Source organism: Alosa alosa, chromosome 4, assembly GCF_017589495.1.
Source record: "Alosa alosa isolate M-15738 ecotype Scorff River chromosome 4, AALO_Geno_1.1, whole genome shotgun sequence".
NCBI classification, from domain to species: Eukaryota; Metazoa; Chordata; class Actinopteri; order Clupeiformes; family Clupeidae; genus Alosa; species Alosa alosa.
The window spans coordinates 10,975,112-10,990,111 of record NC_063192.1 but is presented as its reverse complement, the minus strand read 5'-3'; the positions used below and the strand labels follow the sequence as shown (position 1 = coordinate 10,990,111).

General features: G+C 47.0%; 1 protein-coding gene across 1 annotated transcript in view; it reads left to right on the top strand.

The window, feature by feature from the left end:
- The window catches only part of LOC125292979 (ERC protein 2), a 190,683-nt gene that overhangs the window by 26,789 nt on the left and 148,894 nt on the right, over positions 1-15,000 (top strand). The window contains exons 4-7 of the mRNA XM_048240576.1: positions 4,486-4,560; positions 7,171-7,215; positions 10,410-10,571; positions 14,913-15,000. The exon at positions 14,913-15,000 is cut by the window's right edge and continues 80 nt beyond it. Coding sequence (XP_048096533.1) covers positions 4,486-4,560; positions 7,171-7,215; positions 10,410-10,571; positions 14,913-15,000 — 370 coding nt within the window. The remainder of the gene's footprint in view (positions 1-4,485; positions 4,561-7,170; positions 7,216-10,409; positions 10,572-14,912) is intronic.

The following is a 15,000-nucleotide window of genomic DNA, read 5'->3' as shown; positions in this document are numbered from 1 at the left end:
AGATTGAAAGAACGAGAGAGAGAGAGAGAGAGAGAGAGAGAGAGAGAGAGAAAAAAAATCTGCAGGCTTTCTGTCAGGCACTCAGCCAGTCCACTTGTGATGGCAAAGCCATTTTCAGCTGCTGAACTTTGACCTTATCAAAGAGGCAGCACCTCTGGGCGAGAGAGAGGCAAGAGAGGGAGGGGTGGAGCATGAAGCAAAACATAGTTTCTTTTGCTCCTGTAATACGGCACGATATGGAGCTTTAGCAGCGATGGCCATCTTATGTTTATGGTCAGCAATGGCCCTTTCATGTTCATGTTCAGCGATGGTCATCTCATGTTCATGTTCAGCGATGGCCATCTCATGTTTATGGTCAGCGATGGCCCTGTCATGTTCATGTTCAGCGATGGCCATCTCATGTTTATGTTCAGCGATGGTCATCTCATGTTTATGGTTAGCGATGGCCATTTCATGTTTATGGTCAGCGATGGCCATCTCATGTTTATGTTCAGCGATGGTCATCTCATGTTTATGGTCAGCGATGGCCATCTCATGTTTATGGTTAGCGATGGCCATTTCATGTTTATGGTCAGCGATGGCCATCTCATGTTTATGTTCAGCGATGGCCATCTCATGTTTATGTTCAGCGATGGTCATCTCATGTTTATGGTCAGAGATGGTGGTGTCATGGTCATCAGCTCTTCAGCACCATAGAGTGGAAAGGGTCCATTGTTAGGTTCTGTGAGCACAAAAAAACCTAATCTCTAGAAAAAGTTTGCAAATATGGACAGTAGTATGCAGCATCTAACAAGATCCCTGGATGTACTGTAGATACATGCATGCAGGTTCATGCATGTTTAAAGATAAGAAGAATATTCTCAGGGAAGGAGAGGAATGTTCAGCAAAAGTTTGTGTAGAGGAACTGGCTTGAAGTTAGGGGTCAGCCTGCAAATGAGCTGCATTCAGTTAGTTGCCTAGAAATGGTTGGAGGCTAACACTAATAGAATAGCGCCCTCGGCCTCTGCTACTACTCTCCACAAGGAAAGGTATTTTAACTATTTTTTTGTACTTAGCTGCATGTTGCACAACCATGTGTGTGTACAGTATGTGTGTTTTTTGCTGCAAAACAAATTGCCCTATTGAGGACAAATAAATTCTACCACTACTATTACTAAACACTGCACCTTAATTTACTGTTTTTGTTAACTCCCTAGAAATGGTTGGAGGAGCTAACACTGATTTTGTGCGTTTGCTGTGTTCATGAGCTTATAAGCCTGTGTGGGGGAGGCATATTTTTCACCTCTTCTTTAAAAATCTTTATTTTATTCAGAATGGATTTAGTCTGTGGGTGGGTTTGGTGTGCCCAGAACTGAGATTTGTGTGAAGTCTTTGTGTGTGTGATGGGAGTGTTATTGAGTGAGCGAGTGAATGTGTGTGTGTGTGTGTATGTCAGACAGAGTGTGCAGGTTAAGTGGGGCCGTTTGAAAGCCTCTTTTGTAGCCCGTGAAAAACCCTCAGTTATCTAAACTGGCGTTCCAGAGCCTGCCTGCCAATCAAACTTGGCGGGGTGAAAGGTCAGCGTCTGGCAGGTTGGGAGATGGATGGGGGGAGGAGGGGAGGGGGTGTCGAGGACAGAAGAGGGAGAGGGAGGATAAACCCGACCTCTCTCTCACCTGGAATTCGTTTTTAAATCTTTTTTTGTGTGTCCTTTCTTTTCTTCCTAACTCTCCCTCCCCCGGCCCACCTCTCCCCTTCTCTGGTGGCAGATTCCGTTAGCATTTCCATGGCTCGCGGGATGACAGCTTAATGATGCTTGGGAGTGTTCTCTCTCTTTACGTGTGTGTGTGTGTGTGTGTGTGTGTGTGTGTGTGTGTGTGTGTGTGTGTGTGTGTGTGTGGTTGTGTGTGTGCATATGCCCGTCTATGATGCTATCAGGCAGCATGCTGATAGCTCACTAATGGACAGGAGCTTCTTCCAGAGGCCAGGAGTCGTGGTAGTGGTGGTGGAGGTGGAGGGGGGTGGGGGTCGAGTTACTTTGGCCCAGAGGCAAAGGGCTTTTGCTGGGCTTTTGTTTAGGATGTTCCCCCTCAAACCCCCATATCCCCTCATCTCAATGATAAACCTCCAGCTAGGGTCCTGAGAGTGGGCTCAATGACAAGCCAATACACAAACCACACTCAGTTTCGTGAGATACATACTGGAAGACATATTTATGTAACATTGCGCTGATGTTTTGCAGCTCCTTTACTGTAGGAAGATACTGTATTGCACCTCATAGGAGTGTATTAATGTCAGCCACTTGTGTCCTTAAGTGGAAACAGCTTGTGACTCCAAACCAGTGTACAGGAGATACGCTGTTTCAGATTGCAATCCAGTTGTTTCCACTGCTGACTTTGTAGGTAGCTTCATCAGTGACATGTGATTGTGTATACATTATGTGTGTGTACGTGTGTGTGAATGTGAATTTGTGTATGTGTGTGTGTGTGTTTGTTATAGGTTTATATTATATATGTGTATATATGTACCAGAAGTCTACATTAATATAGCTTAGCCTTTACCTGTTTACCTTTTGTGTGTTTCATTTCAAGAGGCGAAAGTCTTCATCATCATCTTCATCACCATCCCGGGCTGCACAGGTAGACCCCTCTCATCTGTCCATCAAGGCAAAATTTCTGCTTAGTTGCGTAGTTTAACTCATCCCCCCCACTCCCCCCCCCCCCCACCCCCCTACACACACACACACACACACACACACACACACACACACACACACTCCAAACTGCTTAAGGAGGCGTAGCGAGCATAGATGATAGTTACCCCTGTTTTGCTGCCATGTGGAGCGAGGGATAGAGAAGTGAGTGGGAAAAAGAGTGACGTGTTGTTTGTCTGCGCTGCTCTGAGCTGCATTGTGAGTTGTGGTTTTCCCCTCTCTGTTACGCGCGGGGCTGTCCGAGCCGCGGGGAGCTTGTAGCGGCGTTATGGATTTTCACAACGCCCTGTCCAGGCCCGTTCCAAATCAATGAAACCCAATTTCGCTCCCTCTCATTTGTCCTTTTAATAGCTTTTTTCTCCTCTTCCCTTCGCCTCGCCTCGCTCTCTCTCTTTCTCTCTCGCTCTCTTTGTCGCTCTCTTTGTCGCTCTCTCTCAGGCTGTCCCCTGGCCAGCCACCGTGTGAGCAAAAAGAGAGAGAGATTTGGAGAAGGAGTTCTGCAGCTCTACGAAGTGTCTTATTACCCTCCCTCAGCGTGTGTGTGTGTGTGTGTGTGTGTGTGTGTGTGTGTGTGTGTGTGTGTGTGTGTGTGTGCGCGTGTGTGTGTGTGCGTGTGTGTGTGTTAGAGAGAGAGTCTGTTGCCATTAATTATTGATAGAGGCTTGCTGATAGCGCATGTGCCAGCAGTATGTGTTGTGTTGCGTGAGCTCGAGCACAGTGGCAGCAGCAGCAGCAGCAGCTTCAGCAGCCTTTATTAACGGGAGCAGAAGCAGGAGTACAGAGAGAGAGAGAGAGATAGAGAGAGAGAGGGGAGAAGAGAAAGAGAGATAGACAAGGATAAAAAAGAGTGTGAGTGAGTGGTGGAAGAGAGAGAGCAAGAACGGGAAAAAGAGAGGGAGAGAGAAAGAGAGAGGGGAGATGCACCTGTAGCTGCTTCTTCTTTTAGCTCTGTCAGCAGCGATCAAAAGCTTAACCACCTCCCTGCAACAACTACTGAAGAGAGAAACTAGACAGAGAGGGAGAGAGAGGGAGACAGGGAACGTGAAAATAGATACATATACGATAAGAGAGAGAGAAAGAGAGAGGGAGGGAGAGGGAAAGAAAGAGAAAGAGAGAGACTGCAGGCGTAGGAAATCTTCAGCACTAGATAACGGGGAAAGATGCAGAGCAGCATCACTGTAGGGCTGCAGGGAGATAGGAGAGCGGAGTGAGGGAAGAGAAGACACAGACCGATAAACGAGTGCGAGTGGAGGTCCACAAGGATGGAGAGAATATAGGCACAGTGCAGCAAAAGGGAGGATATAGTGTGGGAAAGAGAGTGACAGAGCGACTCAGGGGAGAGGTGAACAGAACAGACGCAGATGGAGGCAGATTAATTCTGAGATAGACGAACACGGAGACACCGAGTCTCAGGACACGCTCAGTTCACGGGGAGCGAGAGAGACAGAGAGACAGAGAGGGAGAGAGAGAGAGAGAGAGAAAGGGATTTAGCAAGGAAATATAGACCAGAAGATAGACAAAAATAGCAGTTCTAAAAGGACTGTTCTTAGAGAGAGAAAGAGAGAGGAAGAAAGTGAGAGAGAGAAAGAAAGCAGATGGACTTAGGTACTGTCCTTGGACAGATATTGTAGATAAGACAGAATAGATAGATAGATAGATAGATAGATAGATAGATAGATAGATAGATAGATAGATAGACAGACATTAAAGTACAGAGAGGAAGTATCCTCAGCCACTTGTGGTGTGCAAAGATGATGAGTCGTCAGGCTTACTTCTACCGGGTCCCTCCACAGGAGCTGCACCGCCGGAACCAGCTGCAAGCTGACCCCACCAAGACCAAGGCCCTGCAGACCGTCATCGACATGAAGGTACGGACTCACATGCTCCGCCATTACACCACACCACACCACACTACACCGCATCATACTCTACCTACACCCTCGCACACCCCACACCCCACAACACTGCATTCAGATACCTCAGAAGAGGCCAGACAACCTGATCCAGGATCAGATAGTGGGGTAGAGGTCTGGCCTCACCTAAAAGTGTAAAGTAACGTACCGGATACACAATTGGATATCTGACTTCAGCTCAGGTGAAGGGGTGGCCAGAGTAGCTTCGGTAGGGGGATGAGAGGTGTAGAGAAAGAAAGTTAATCTGGGAACAGTGGCAGCAGAGCAGGGCCAGTGTTTTTGAGAACGTCTCTGAAGGTGATCTACCTTCATTTGGGGCTAAAACATATGTGGTTTTGAGGTAGGGTGGATCCGTTATCATGTTCAATGTTTGCACCACTGATGTTGCTTTTGCGGATTCTGGAATGATCTTTGTAACCACATTGCTTTCACTAGCTTGCCCCTGTTACCAAGGCTGATGTGCTCACCGAGGCGTAGCCATTTATTTGATCCCTTATGGTTCTCATAGAGGGAGAGGAGGGCTTTTGTACTAGCTCTGTGTGGAGTGCTAACAGCTGAAGAACATCAAAGGGCCTGAAATGGCTCCAATAGAAAATGTTTTAGTCTCGAGATGAAAGGGGCCGTTATCTGGGTCGCTTGTGGGCGGCCATCTTGGAGACCAGTTGTGAATGGGCTCTCCGCAGTAACTGAGGTCAGATCAGTTTCCTACAGTTCCAACTGTGTATCAGTGATGCCCACGGTTTGTGAATCGGACAGTGCCTGGACCTGGCGTCTACAGTGGCCGGTGGAGCCAACATGGTGAACCAGACACAGCTGACACAGTTCCATATCATTGACCCTCTTATAGCAGACTAAAATAAGTGAACACTTAAAAGCATCCTCCCTACTGGGAAAAGCTGGTATTAAACTGGCTCATTGTAGTTCTACTCATTTTCCCACATTCCTGACATGAAAGTTCACAGAAGAGAACATCCAGAAGATCCTTTCCATGAGAACAGACAGTGGATCTCTGTAACCATGGCGACCCGAGCAGATAGCTGAGTTCTCGTGTGTGATATGTGTGTGTGTGTGTGTGTGTGTTTGTGTGTGTGTGTGTGTGTGTGTGTGTGTGCTTGTGGCCATGCTCCAGGTGGGCTCTGGAAATGCAGTAGATTGTCTGTGGGGCTCCATCTTTGCGGAGACTGCAGGGGCGCTATCAGGTAGAGAGCATATTGGTCCACTTAAAGAGAGAACACTTATTCAATTTGTTTCAAATGCCACATATGGAAGCTTTCACTATCCGCACTGGCCTTTGATGTCAGAGAGAGCTGTGAAAAATGCAGTCGACTTGACACACACACACACACACACACACACACTCACACACTCACACACACACACACACACACACACACACACACACACATACACATACACACACACACACACACACTCACACACACATTCACAAAAATACCAGCAATCACCATCTGTCTGATTTTACCCTATGCAAGCATACTTAAAGACACACACTCTCTCTCATTCACTCTCTCTCTCCCTCACATACACCCACAATGTCTTGAAATCAGAAAGACGAACATGACATTTTTGGCGAAAATGTGCTGTACAATGAAAGCTTTCTGTGAGATTCCGCTAAATGATATGTTTAACTCACACTTAATGCTCATTCACATCCTAGGTCAGTACCGTAAGCTATCTCCAGAATATGACTGAAGATAAAGTTTCAAAACAAATGTCACAGCGTTTGCCTGTTCCAGTTGAGTTTGTCAAATGTTGGCTTCTGGTCCCGTGGCATCTTGAGAAACAAATGTAGGGCAGAAACTGTCACTGTTGAACACACACCCACATCCATACAATTCTCCAGAGACATATATAATACATCATCAAATTTGGAAAGAGTGCTTTTTCTCCTTTGCTAAACATGCAATGCAAACACACAGATGAGATTCATGGTGTAGGGGTCTGGTATCCATGGCAACAGCTTGAAGAAGTTGTATACTTTGTGTTGCACAAGTTCTCGTGTGAGGATGTGATATTTCATGCTGTGTGTGTGTGTGTGTGTGTGTGTGTGTGTGTGTGTGTGTGTGTGTGTGTGTGTGTGTGTGTGTGTGTGTGTGTGAGAGAGAGAGAGAGAGAGAGAGAGAGAGAGAGAGAGGATCTGGATGAACTCTGAAAATCATCCAGGCGCAACAGACAGACTTTTGGTCACAGAAATTTTGTTATATATGGCGTGGAGAACTAGTATGATTATTCTGATTTACAAACCTCCACTGTTGAGAATTGTGCTTATTCATTCATTCACTTATTTTGAAAACACACCAACTCTTTAAGTCTGTACCGTGGTTCAGCAGACAGTGTTTGTAACTTGTCTAACAGTAGTGTGAAGTTACTAACTCGCCTCAACTAAACTTATTTTGTATAGTGTGTCACAGAAACTCACTGCTGTGCTGCACACTGTTTGTAGACACACTAATATTCCTGTTATGTGTGTGTATGTGTGTGTGTTTGTGTGGCTCTATGTCTAACATGCCTGTGAATGCTGAACTGTGTGTGCAATTTTTACAGAACGCCTCACCACCGTTCTGTTTTGACCCAGATGTTATATGGCAGGTACAGTACACACACACACACACACACATACACACACACACACACACACACACACACACACACACACACACACACATACACATACACACACACACACACACACACACACACACACACACACACACTAAACTCTCTGCCATGCGCTGGAAGCCCTCCGTTCTCCTTTCTACCTGTGACTGCAGGCTATTTGAACTCTATCTCTATCTCTAACCCTGCACTGTGCCTATCAGAATGCACGCTCACACTCACACTGTGCTCTGCTCTGCTGCTGCTAGCGCTCCATGCTAATGGGATTCTCTTTCCTCCTCCTGACTCAGCACCTGAAGCTGATCGCGCTCCACACTCCACAAGGTCATGGAGTAGTGGGGGCTCCTCCACGCCACCCATCATAGCTAGCTGATGCCGCAAGGTGCTTGGGGTTGTGTTGCCGAATCGCCCGCCGAGTGCTTCCTGTTCTGATATCTGAGACCCTTGGCTGTGCTGATGATGCTGTTCTCTTGTGTTTGTGCTCGTTACCATGTGTGTTTCAAAGGGCGTTTTCCTCTCTTGTGTGGTCAGATGTAGATGTTTAATAGCCTGGGTGTTCCCATGCTGCCTTGCGCGCGATTTGATTCACGCTGCTAAGGCAGCCTGGAGACCATGGAGCAAATTTTCGCCTGAGATAGGGAACCAATCACAGAACAGGGGGGAAAGCAAGACGATGATGAGCTATGCACAGACGCATTTGATAGACATCCGTGGCACCCAATAAACGGATCTGGGCATTTTTTTCAAATACGAGAAAATGAACGTTTGGTTCCCAGACCACGTCTCATCGAGAAGTGGTGGCGCTAGCCAGGCTAGATGTTTAATAGCTCTTAATGGAGTTTGGAGAGTGACCAATGTAGAATTACACTAGGCCAAGTTTGTTGGACAGTGATGACAGACAACACCGTGTATATGCATGTGTTTTAACTGATGGACACCAATACACAATACGGGATCAAGGATGGAAAGAAAGAAGTGTGTAATCATTTTCTGTAGTGTATAATCATTTTCACAGGGCTTAGAATGCCAATCCCCATCTATTATGATGTTCAAAAGTTAATGTTATTAGTGTCTTTTGAAGAATACAGATTGAAATATATTGCAATTTAGTGTTTACTTTTTGTACCATTGTTAGCAATGTTTTTTCTTCTGTTGATAAGCACATGTCTGGTCAGATGAAAAATAAGAAAATAACATTCCCAAGTGAAAATGCTCATTTTTATGACCCAAGTCTTGCTTCCAAATTTTCTGCTTGTTGAAAGGATCTTGACATGGAGTCAGATACTTTGGCAATCAAGATGGAGACATTGTGGCATATTTGCAGACAGTTATAATCTCGAACGGGTGGCTTTGCTGAGAAAGCCTGAATTCCAGCTCATTTGCCGAGAAATGCTTAGCAAATTGTGGTATAGATGGTATTGCGCATAGTGATGAGGAAATGATTGAAAATAAGTGTGCGGAGGAGGTTATGTACACGTAGTTCTCCTTTGACATACATGATGATGCCTTGAATGGTCTAGGAGGCCTAGTTGGATCAGTGATGGCACAGTTTATATATGGAGGGATGTGGGCTCGTTGTGGGGTGTAGTTTTTCTTATAGAACAACCTTTGGGGTTAGGTTTACTTTCCTCTTTCTTCTCTCTCTCTCTCTCTCTCTCTCTCTCTATCTCTTCCCTAGTCTGTGGTTTTCTCTGATGGCATCATAAAATCTGCTTCCATTTATTCAATTACACTTACATTTTCTTTGGAGTCACTCATTTTTACATACGTCTAATTCTATGTATCTAAATGCACACAGGAGGCATATGCATATGCCAGTCATTTCCATGGTGCCATGGTAACGTTACGGATACATATAGAAAAACTCATTGGAATAGGATTACTGACATTGAGCTCTTAACCAAAGAGCCAAAAAAAGACAGAAAAAAAAACAACAAAAAAAAAGATTCCACTTGAAAAATAATTGTAACCATTGGTTACTAATCCATGCAACCAGTCTGCAATGCCCGTGGTTAGCCATTAGCCACTCGGCTGTCCTCTCCCTCCACGCATCCCATAATTCCTCCTAATCAGCAGTCGGGTGTGGTGACTGGCAGTTATGGCCCCAGCCCTCCCTCTCAGACTCTGGCCATGGTAATGTCCGTGGCGATCGCTATGGTGACACTGGCGAACACAGTGACGGCAGAATAGAATTATGTCAAAGGAAATGGATCTACAGAAACCAGGCCGCTGTCTGATCCCAAGCCAGATACCCACCCCAGACAGTCCTAATTGGGCTTTGCAGTCCCCACACTATTACCATAAAGATGAGTGAGCAAATACTTTACATTAAATAGTAATCTTTATAAACTTTTATGGTTTATTTAGTAGTATTTTGTTATTACCTAAACCATTAATGGGGAGTCGATGGCAGAATTATGACAAATGTAATCCTGAAAGAAGGGTAACATTCAATCAGGGGCCTCATTGCTAGCGCATGGGTGACTTCTGCACAGTGGTTTTTGTGTGGCTTGTCTGCTGTTGTGAGTCTTTTGACTTGACCTGAAAGTTGCCTCTGATTTGCGTGCTCTGATCTGCTCAGCACTGCAGTTTTACAGGCCCTTCTTAGCTTTGGGCACTTTCTTTTTTCTTTTACTTTCTCTGACTTCTCTAACTTCTCTAACTGCTTGTCTGTCCTTGTCGAGCTGCTCAGACTAATCCAGCTAACACACGCTAACTGTCCGCTTCTGTCAGCTTGCCATCTGCGGCGTGTCTGTCTAACATCTCGACCTTTCTCCGCTTTCTTTCTTTGGTGTGCCTATCAGTTTGTTTCCGTCTCCGTCGTGGGCTGCAGTGTCTGCATGTTGCCAGGAGTGCCCCCTCCTCCTCCTCCTCCTCCTCCTCCTTCTCGTCCGCCTTCGGAAGACTGCTTTTCTAGGATGACGTTCTTTTTTTTCGTGCTCTTTTTTCCATCCTTTGGCGTATTTTCTACTGCTGTCTCGCGCTTCCTGGTGCGTACTCATTCCTGACTCCCTACTCCCTATTCCCTGACCCCCACCCCAACCCCCTTACACCTCCACCTACCCTTGACATCACCCCCCCCCCCCCCCCCCAACACACACACCTCCTCTCCTTATTTCCTGTCCTAACCCCCACTTCCCCACCTCCCCTCCACCTCCCCCGCTCAGGACACCAAGATCGCCTCCCTGGAGCGCAACATCCGCGACCTGGAGGATGACATCCAGATGATGAAGACCAACGGCCTGCTCCACACAGACGGGGCTGAGCGCGAGGAGGACCTCAAGCAGGTGGAGGTCTACAAAAGCCACTCCAAGTTCATGAAAAGCAAGGTAGCTAGCGCCCTGCCCTCTCTCCCCCAGCTCCCAGAGGATCATGGGGAAGGGAGACAACTTCTACCTCAGGCTTCACTGAAACCACCCCTCCCTTCTGTCCTCTCTCTCTATCTCTCCTTCTCTTTGCCCCTCCATCCCGTCGGATGCGCACACAAAGCAGGCCGTGGAAGCGAGGGATGGCTTGGCCGATGTATGGATGAATGAGTAGATGAAATGGAATGATAGCAGCAGGTCGGTTTACGCGACAGCTTCGGGTGTCGGGTGTCAGCGTTTCCGCAGCGACGACCTTTTGTTGCGCGGGCGCAGGAAATGCCCGAACATTCATATGCCAACTCACACACACACACACACACAACACAACAACAACACACACACACACACACACACACACACACACACACACACACACATAGACTGTCTCCCCTTTCAGCTGCCTGATCGGCCCCCATGATTTATTGATGCGGGTGCATGGGGAGTCTGATTTATTCATAAATGTACAGGCGACAGGGCTGATTTATTTATAACCGGGCCCGACTCGGGTTTCATAAAGCCTCACTGAGCCCGGCTGACCCAAACCAGTGGCCACTGCCCCCCTCGTCCACCTCATCCCCCTCTGTGTCCTCTTCCTCTTCTCCCTCGCCCTCCTCGCGTTCCGCCCATTAGCGGCGGTCTCTGTGCCCCCCATTTGTCAGGGCTTTGGACGGGCCCTTGATGCCCTCATAAAAGGATGTGTTTTTTCATGAATGGGGCTTTTCAGAGGTCACTGACAGACCTGGAAGATGTGTGTGTCCCAGCGATATGCATCGTGAGCCGACCCCCCGTGTCATCACCTGGGTTTGATTCATGTACAATGGAGTTCATGTGCCCAGGCATGCACACATATACATACTCATACATACACACACACACACACACACACACACACACCTGCACACATATACATACTCATACACACACACACACACACACACACACACACACACACACACACACACCACACACACACACACACCTGTATTTTTGAACCCGGATGCCAGAACAATGAAACGCGCAGATAGCATATGTGTGCACTAAAAACATCTGTCTCTTAACACGCACACAATCAGAGAGGTTTAGATTAGACCATGTGTTTGCAGACAATAGTCTGAGTATCACAGAGACACATACAGGCATACCCACACATGTACACTAACACTCAAAACACCCCCCCCCACACACACACACACACACACATGCAGGCTCACTTGAAAACATTCAAACCAGACGGAATCATGTACGTCACCTCTCTGTCAGTACTTTGGTCTGTAGGCCCGAGCTCTGTGTGTGTGTGTGTGTGTGTGTGTGTGTGTGTGTGTGTGTGTGTGTGTGTGTGTGTGTGATGAATAGGGAGGATGCTGATAAGCTGAGCAGGGCCCTGGTTTCTCCTGTTTCTAGCTGCTCACAATGGCCTTTTGATCAGCACCAGCTTTGGGTGCCATAATCCCACACAGTACATCACCCGAGCCCCCTCAAACCCACCGCCCCCTCCGTCAAAACCCACAGTCCTCACCCCTAACTGTGGGAGAAAGGGGATTTTTTTTTCTTCTTTTCTTCATACTTCATACATGAGAGAAAGAAACACGGGGTCAGCTTTCGTTTTGTCCTCTGGGAGGAAGTCAGACACGTCACCTTTGAAAACGTGAGTGACCCCAGATATGGGTCACGTCGCATGAGTACTGAAGGAAAGGAGGTCAGTGGTGTGAGAGGTCAAGAGGGAGATATGCGTGTCGAGTGTGTGTGTGTGTGTGTGTGTGTGTCTGCTGATGTCTACTGCTGATGTAGTTGTAGGGGCTCCCAATGGTGCCTTAATGGAGGCTGACATTTGTAAACACATTTACCACACGCGGCTTGTGCTCATCACTGGGCGTCTAATGACCGCTATGAGAAGATTGATAGATAGATAGATACTTTATTGATCCCCAGGGGAAATTCAAGAAAGAAGATCCTGAGGAGAATAACATAAATGATGTAGAATGATTATTTTGACATCTCACCTTTTAGTTCCACCAGCTGGCCTGTGGTCTTCCCTCGACAGTAGTCCTCTGCTGAAAGTCCGGCAGCTGAAACCAAGCTGCCAATAACAGATTCATCAAACAGTGAAACATTAGAAAAAGAAGGGTGGTCAGGTGATTGCTGACCCTCACCCCATCACGGAATATTAACCAGACTGAAACCAAATTCTAGCATCTTCAAATCTCCAAATTCCAGGAGACGGGGGATATGGTGACCCTCTGGCTTGAATCAGACCAGAATAAAATACATCAGACCAGTACTTCTGAAATTAATAGTAAGTGAGTGGAGTAGATGGACATACTGACATAATGCCAATTCACATCGAGGGTGAAAACTGCAGATGTTTTGGACTGAGCTTCCGGCTCTCTCTTGGTCTCGTTCTCACCTTCACCCTAAGCCTCAGTAGCCCTTCTGTCCTTACAGCTACGGGCCAATAATCAACAATCAGATTTGAAGTCATTTACAAAGAACCTTGTTAAATATAATCGTCCCCCACCATGCAAAACACCAAATGTCAGTGTTGTTGAGTGGCATGGTGGTTGCTGGTTAAGCAGCTATTTGTTGTTAGTCTACGTGCTCTTCTCTAGGGGCTGGAACATGGAACAGTAGTATCCAGCAGTTAAGCCGTCTCGGTCCAGTATAAATGCCTCTTGCTCGCTCTTCCTTCCCCACTTTTGTGTGAAATCCAAAACTATGTTGAGAAAACAGTGCCTATAAAATAATATTATCCCAAGGCCCCCTTGAGGGCCATTGTGAATTACCAGAAAGTCACACACAGTGTGTGTGTGTGTGTGTGTGTGTGTGTCTTTGTGTTCTCTGTGTTTTAGGATAAGTGTAGGCCCCCCTTTACCTTGAGGTCTGCCCGGGCGACCACACGTTCGCTAGACTCCACATTCCTGCTCCCCCAGCAACAGCGGATATCAGATCAATCAAAAGTACCCCCCACTTACCATTCCTCACCTCTCCCTCCCTCCCTCCCTCCATCCATCTCTTCCTTCTTCTTCTGATATTCCTCTCTTTTCCTCTCTTTACATCCTATCTCCTCCTTCTTCCTCTCCTCCCACGCCACTGTCATTCTCCCCCTCTCTTTTGTCTCGCCTGTTATTACTCTCCCCTAACGTGCCTCTCTTCTTTCACTGCATTTTTCTCTTCTCTTCTCTCCATCTCTTTAGTCTCTGTAATCGTTCCGCTTACACCCCTCCCTCCCTCCCTCCATCTCTCTCTCTCTCTCTCTCTCTCTATCCTATATCCTCCCTCGCTTTCTCGCTGTCGGAATGCTGATGTCATGACGTGTTCTCTTTGTGCAGCGCCACAATAACGGAAATCTCCCTCAGAATCGACTTTTTCCGCATTTTTTGGCAGAGGAGAGGAGATGACAATCTGGTGCGCATAACATTGCAGCAAAGCAGCAAAAAAAAAAAAAAAAAAAGATGAAAGAAAACAACAACTATTAAAGCTGGAGACGACAGAAAGAAAAGAAGAAAAAAAAAGCAAGACTCTCAATCAATTTCCTTTGGTTTTGCTTCTCTCTTCTTTCCCTCCCTGCTCTCTCCATCCAACCACACACTTCGCAGGGCTGATTGATAGCGGAGCCGAGTATGACACACACAGAGAGAGGGAGAGAGAGAATGGGAGATGTAGTGGTTCTCACTGGACTGGACGTACTGTGGTTGCTGATAGCTTTGCTCCCCTCTACGCTGACACACGCTTTTATACAGACCACAAGCTGTCAAGAAGGCAGCCATCATGCACCCCTCATCCCCCCAACCCCCCCCCCCTGCTCCGACAGAGTTGCACCTCCTGATCCACGCTCTCTCACAGAACTCCATCCATCATTACAGAGCTACCATCCCCGCATTCATATACGGCACAGAGACTGCTGATGTTGAACTGGGCTGAGGGCTGAGGTGTTCACAGTGGACAGACGGGAGCAGACGGAGGTGTGGGAACCGCTTGACCGTTCCCGGCACGTTTGTCAGGATGAGCCCCCCCCACGGTGTCTCGACAATCAGCAAACTCACTCTCTTCACTTGCGCTGTCTTTTCCTCTGCGTTTCTTACTGATCACTTACGGCCGCCTGTTCTTTCTTGCTGTGTGTGCAGTGTGAAGACTGAATAAGATTCTTTAGTGTGTGTGTGTGTACGTTTTAACAGCTGGGCAGTTGCAACAATGTTCATATTTGTCTAATATAGCTCTCCTTCTCCTGCTCTTTCTCTCTCTCTCCCTTTTTCTCACCTTCTTCTTCCTCCTTTCCTCCCTCGCTCCTGTCGTTTGTGTGTGCTGCAGATTGACCAGCTGAAGCAGGAGCTGTCGAAGAAAGAGTCAGAACTGCTGGCCCTGCAGACCAAGCTGGAGACCCTGACCAATCAGAACT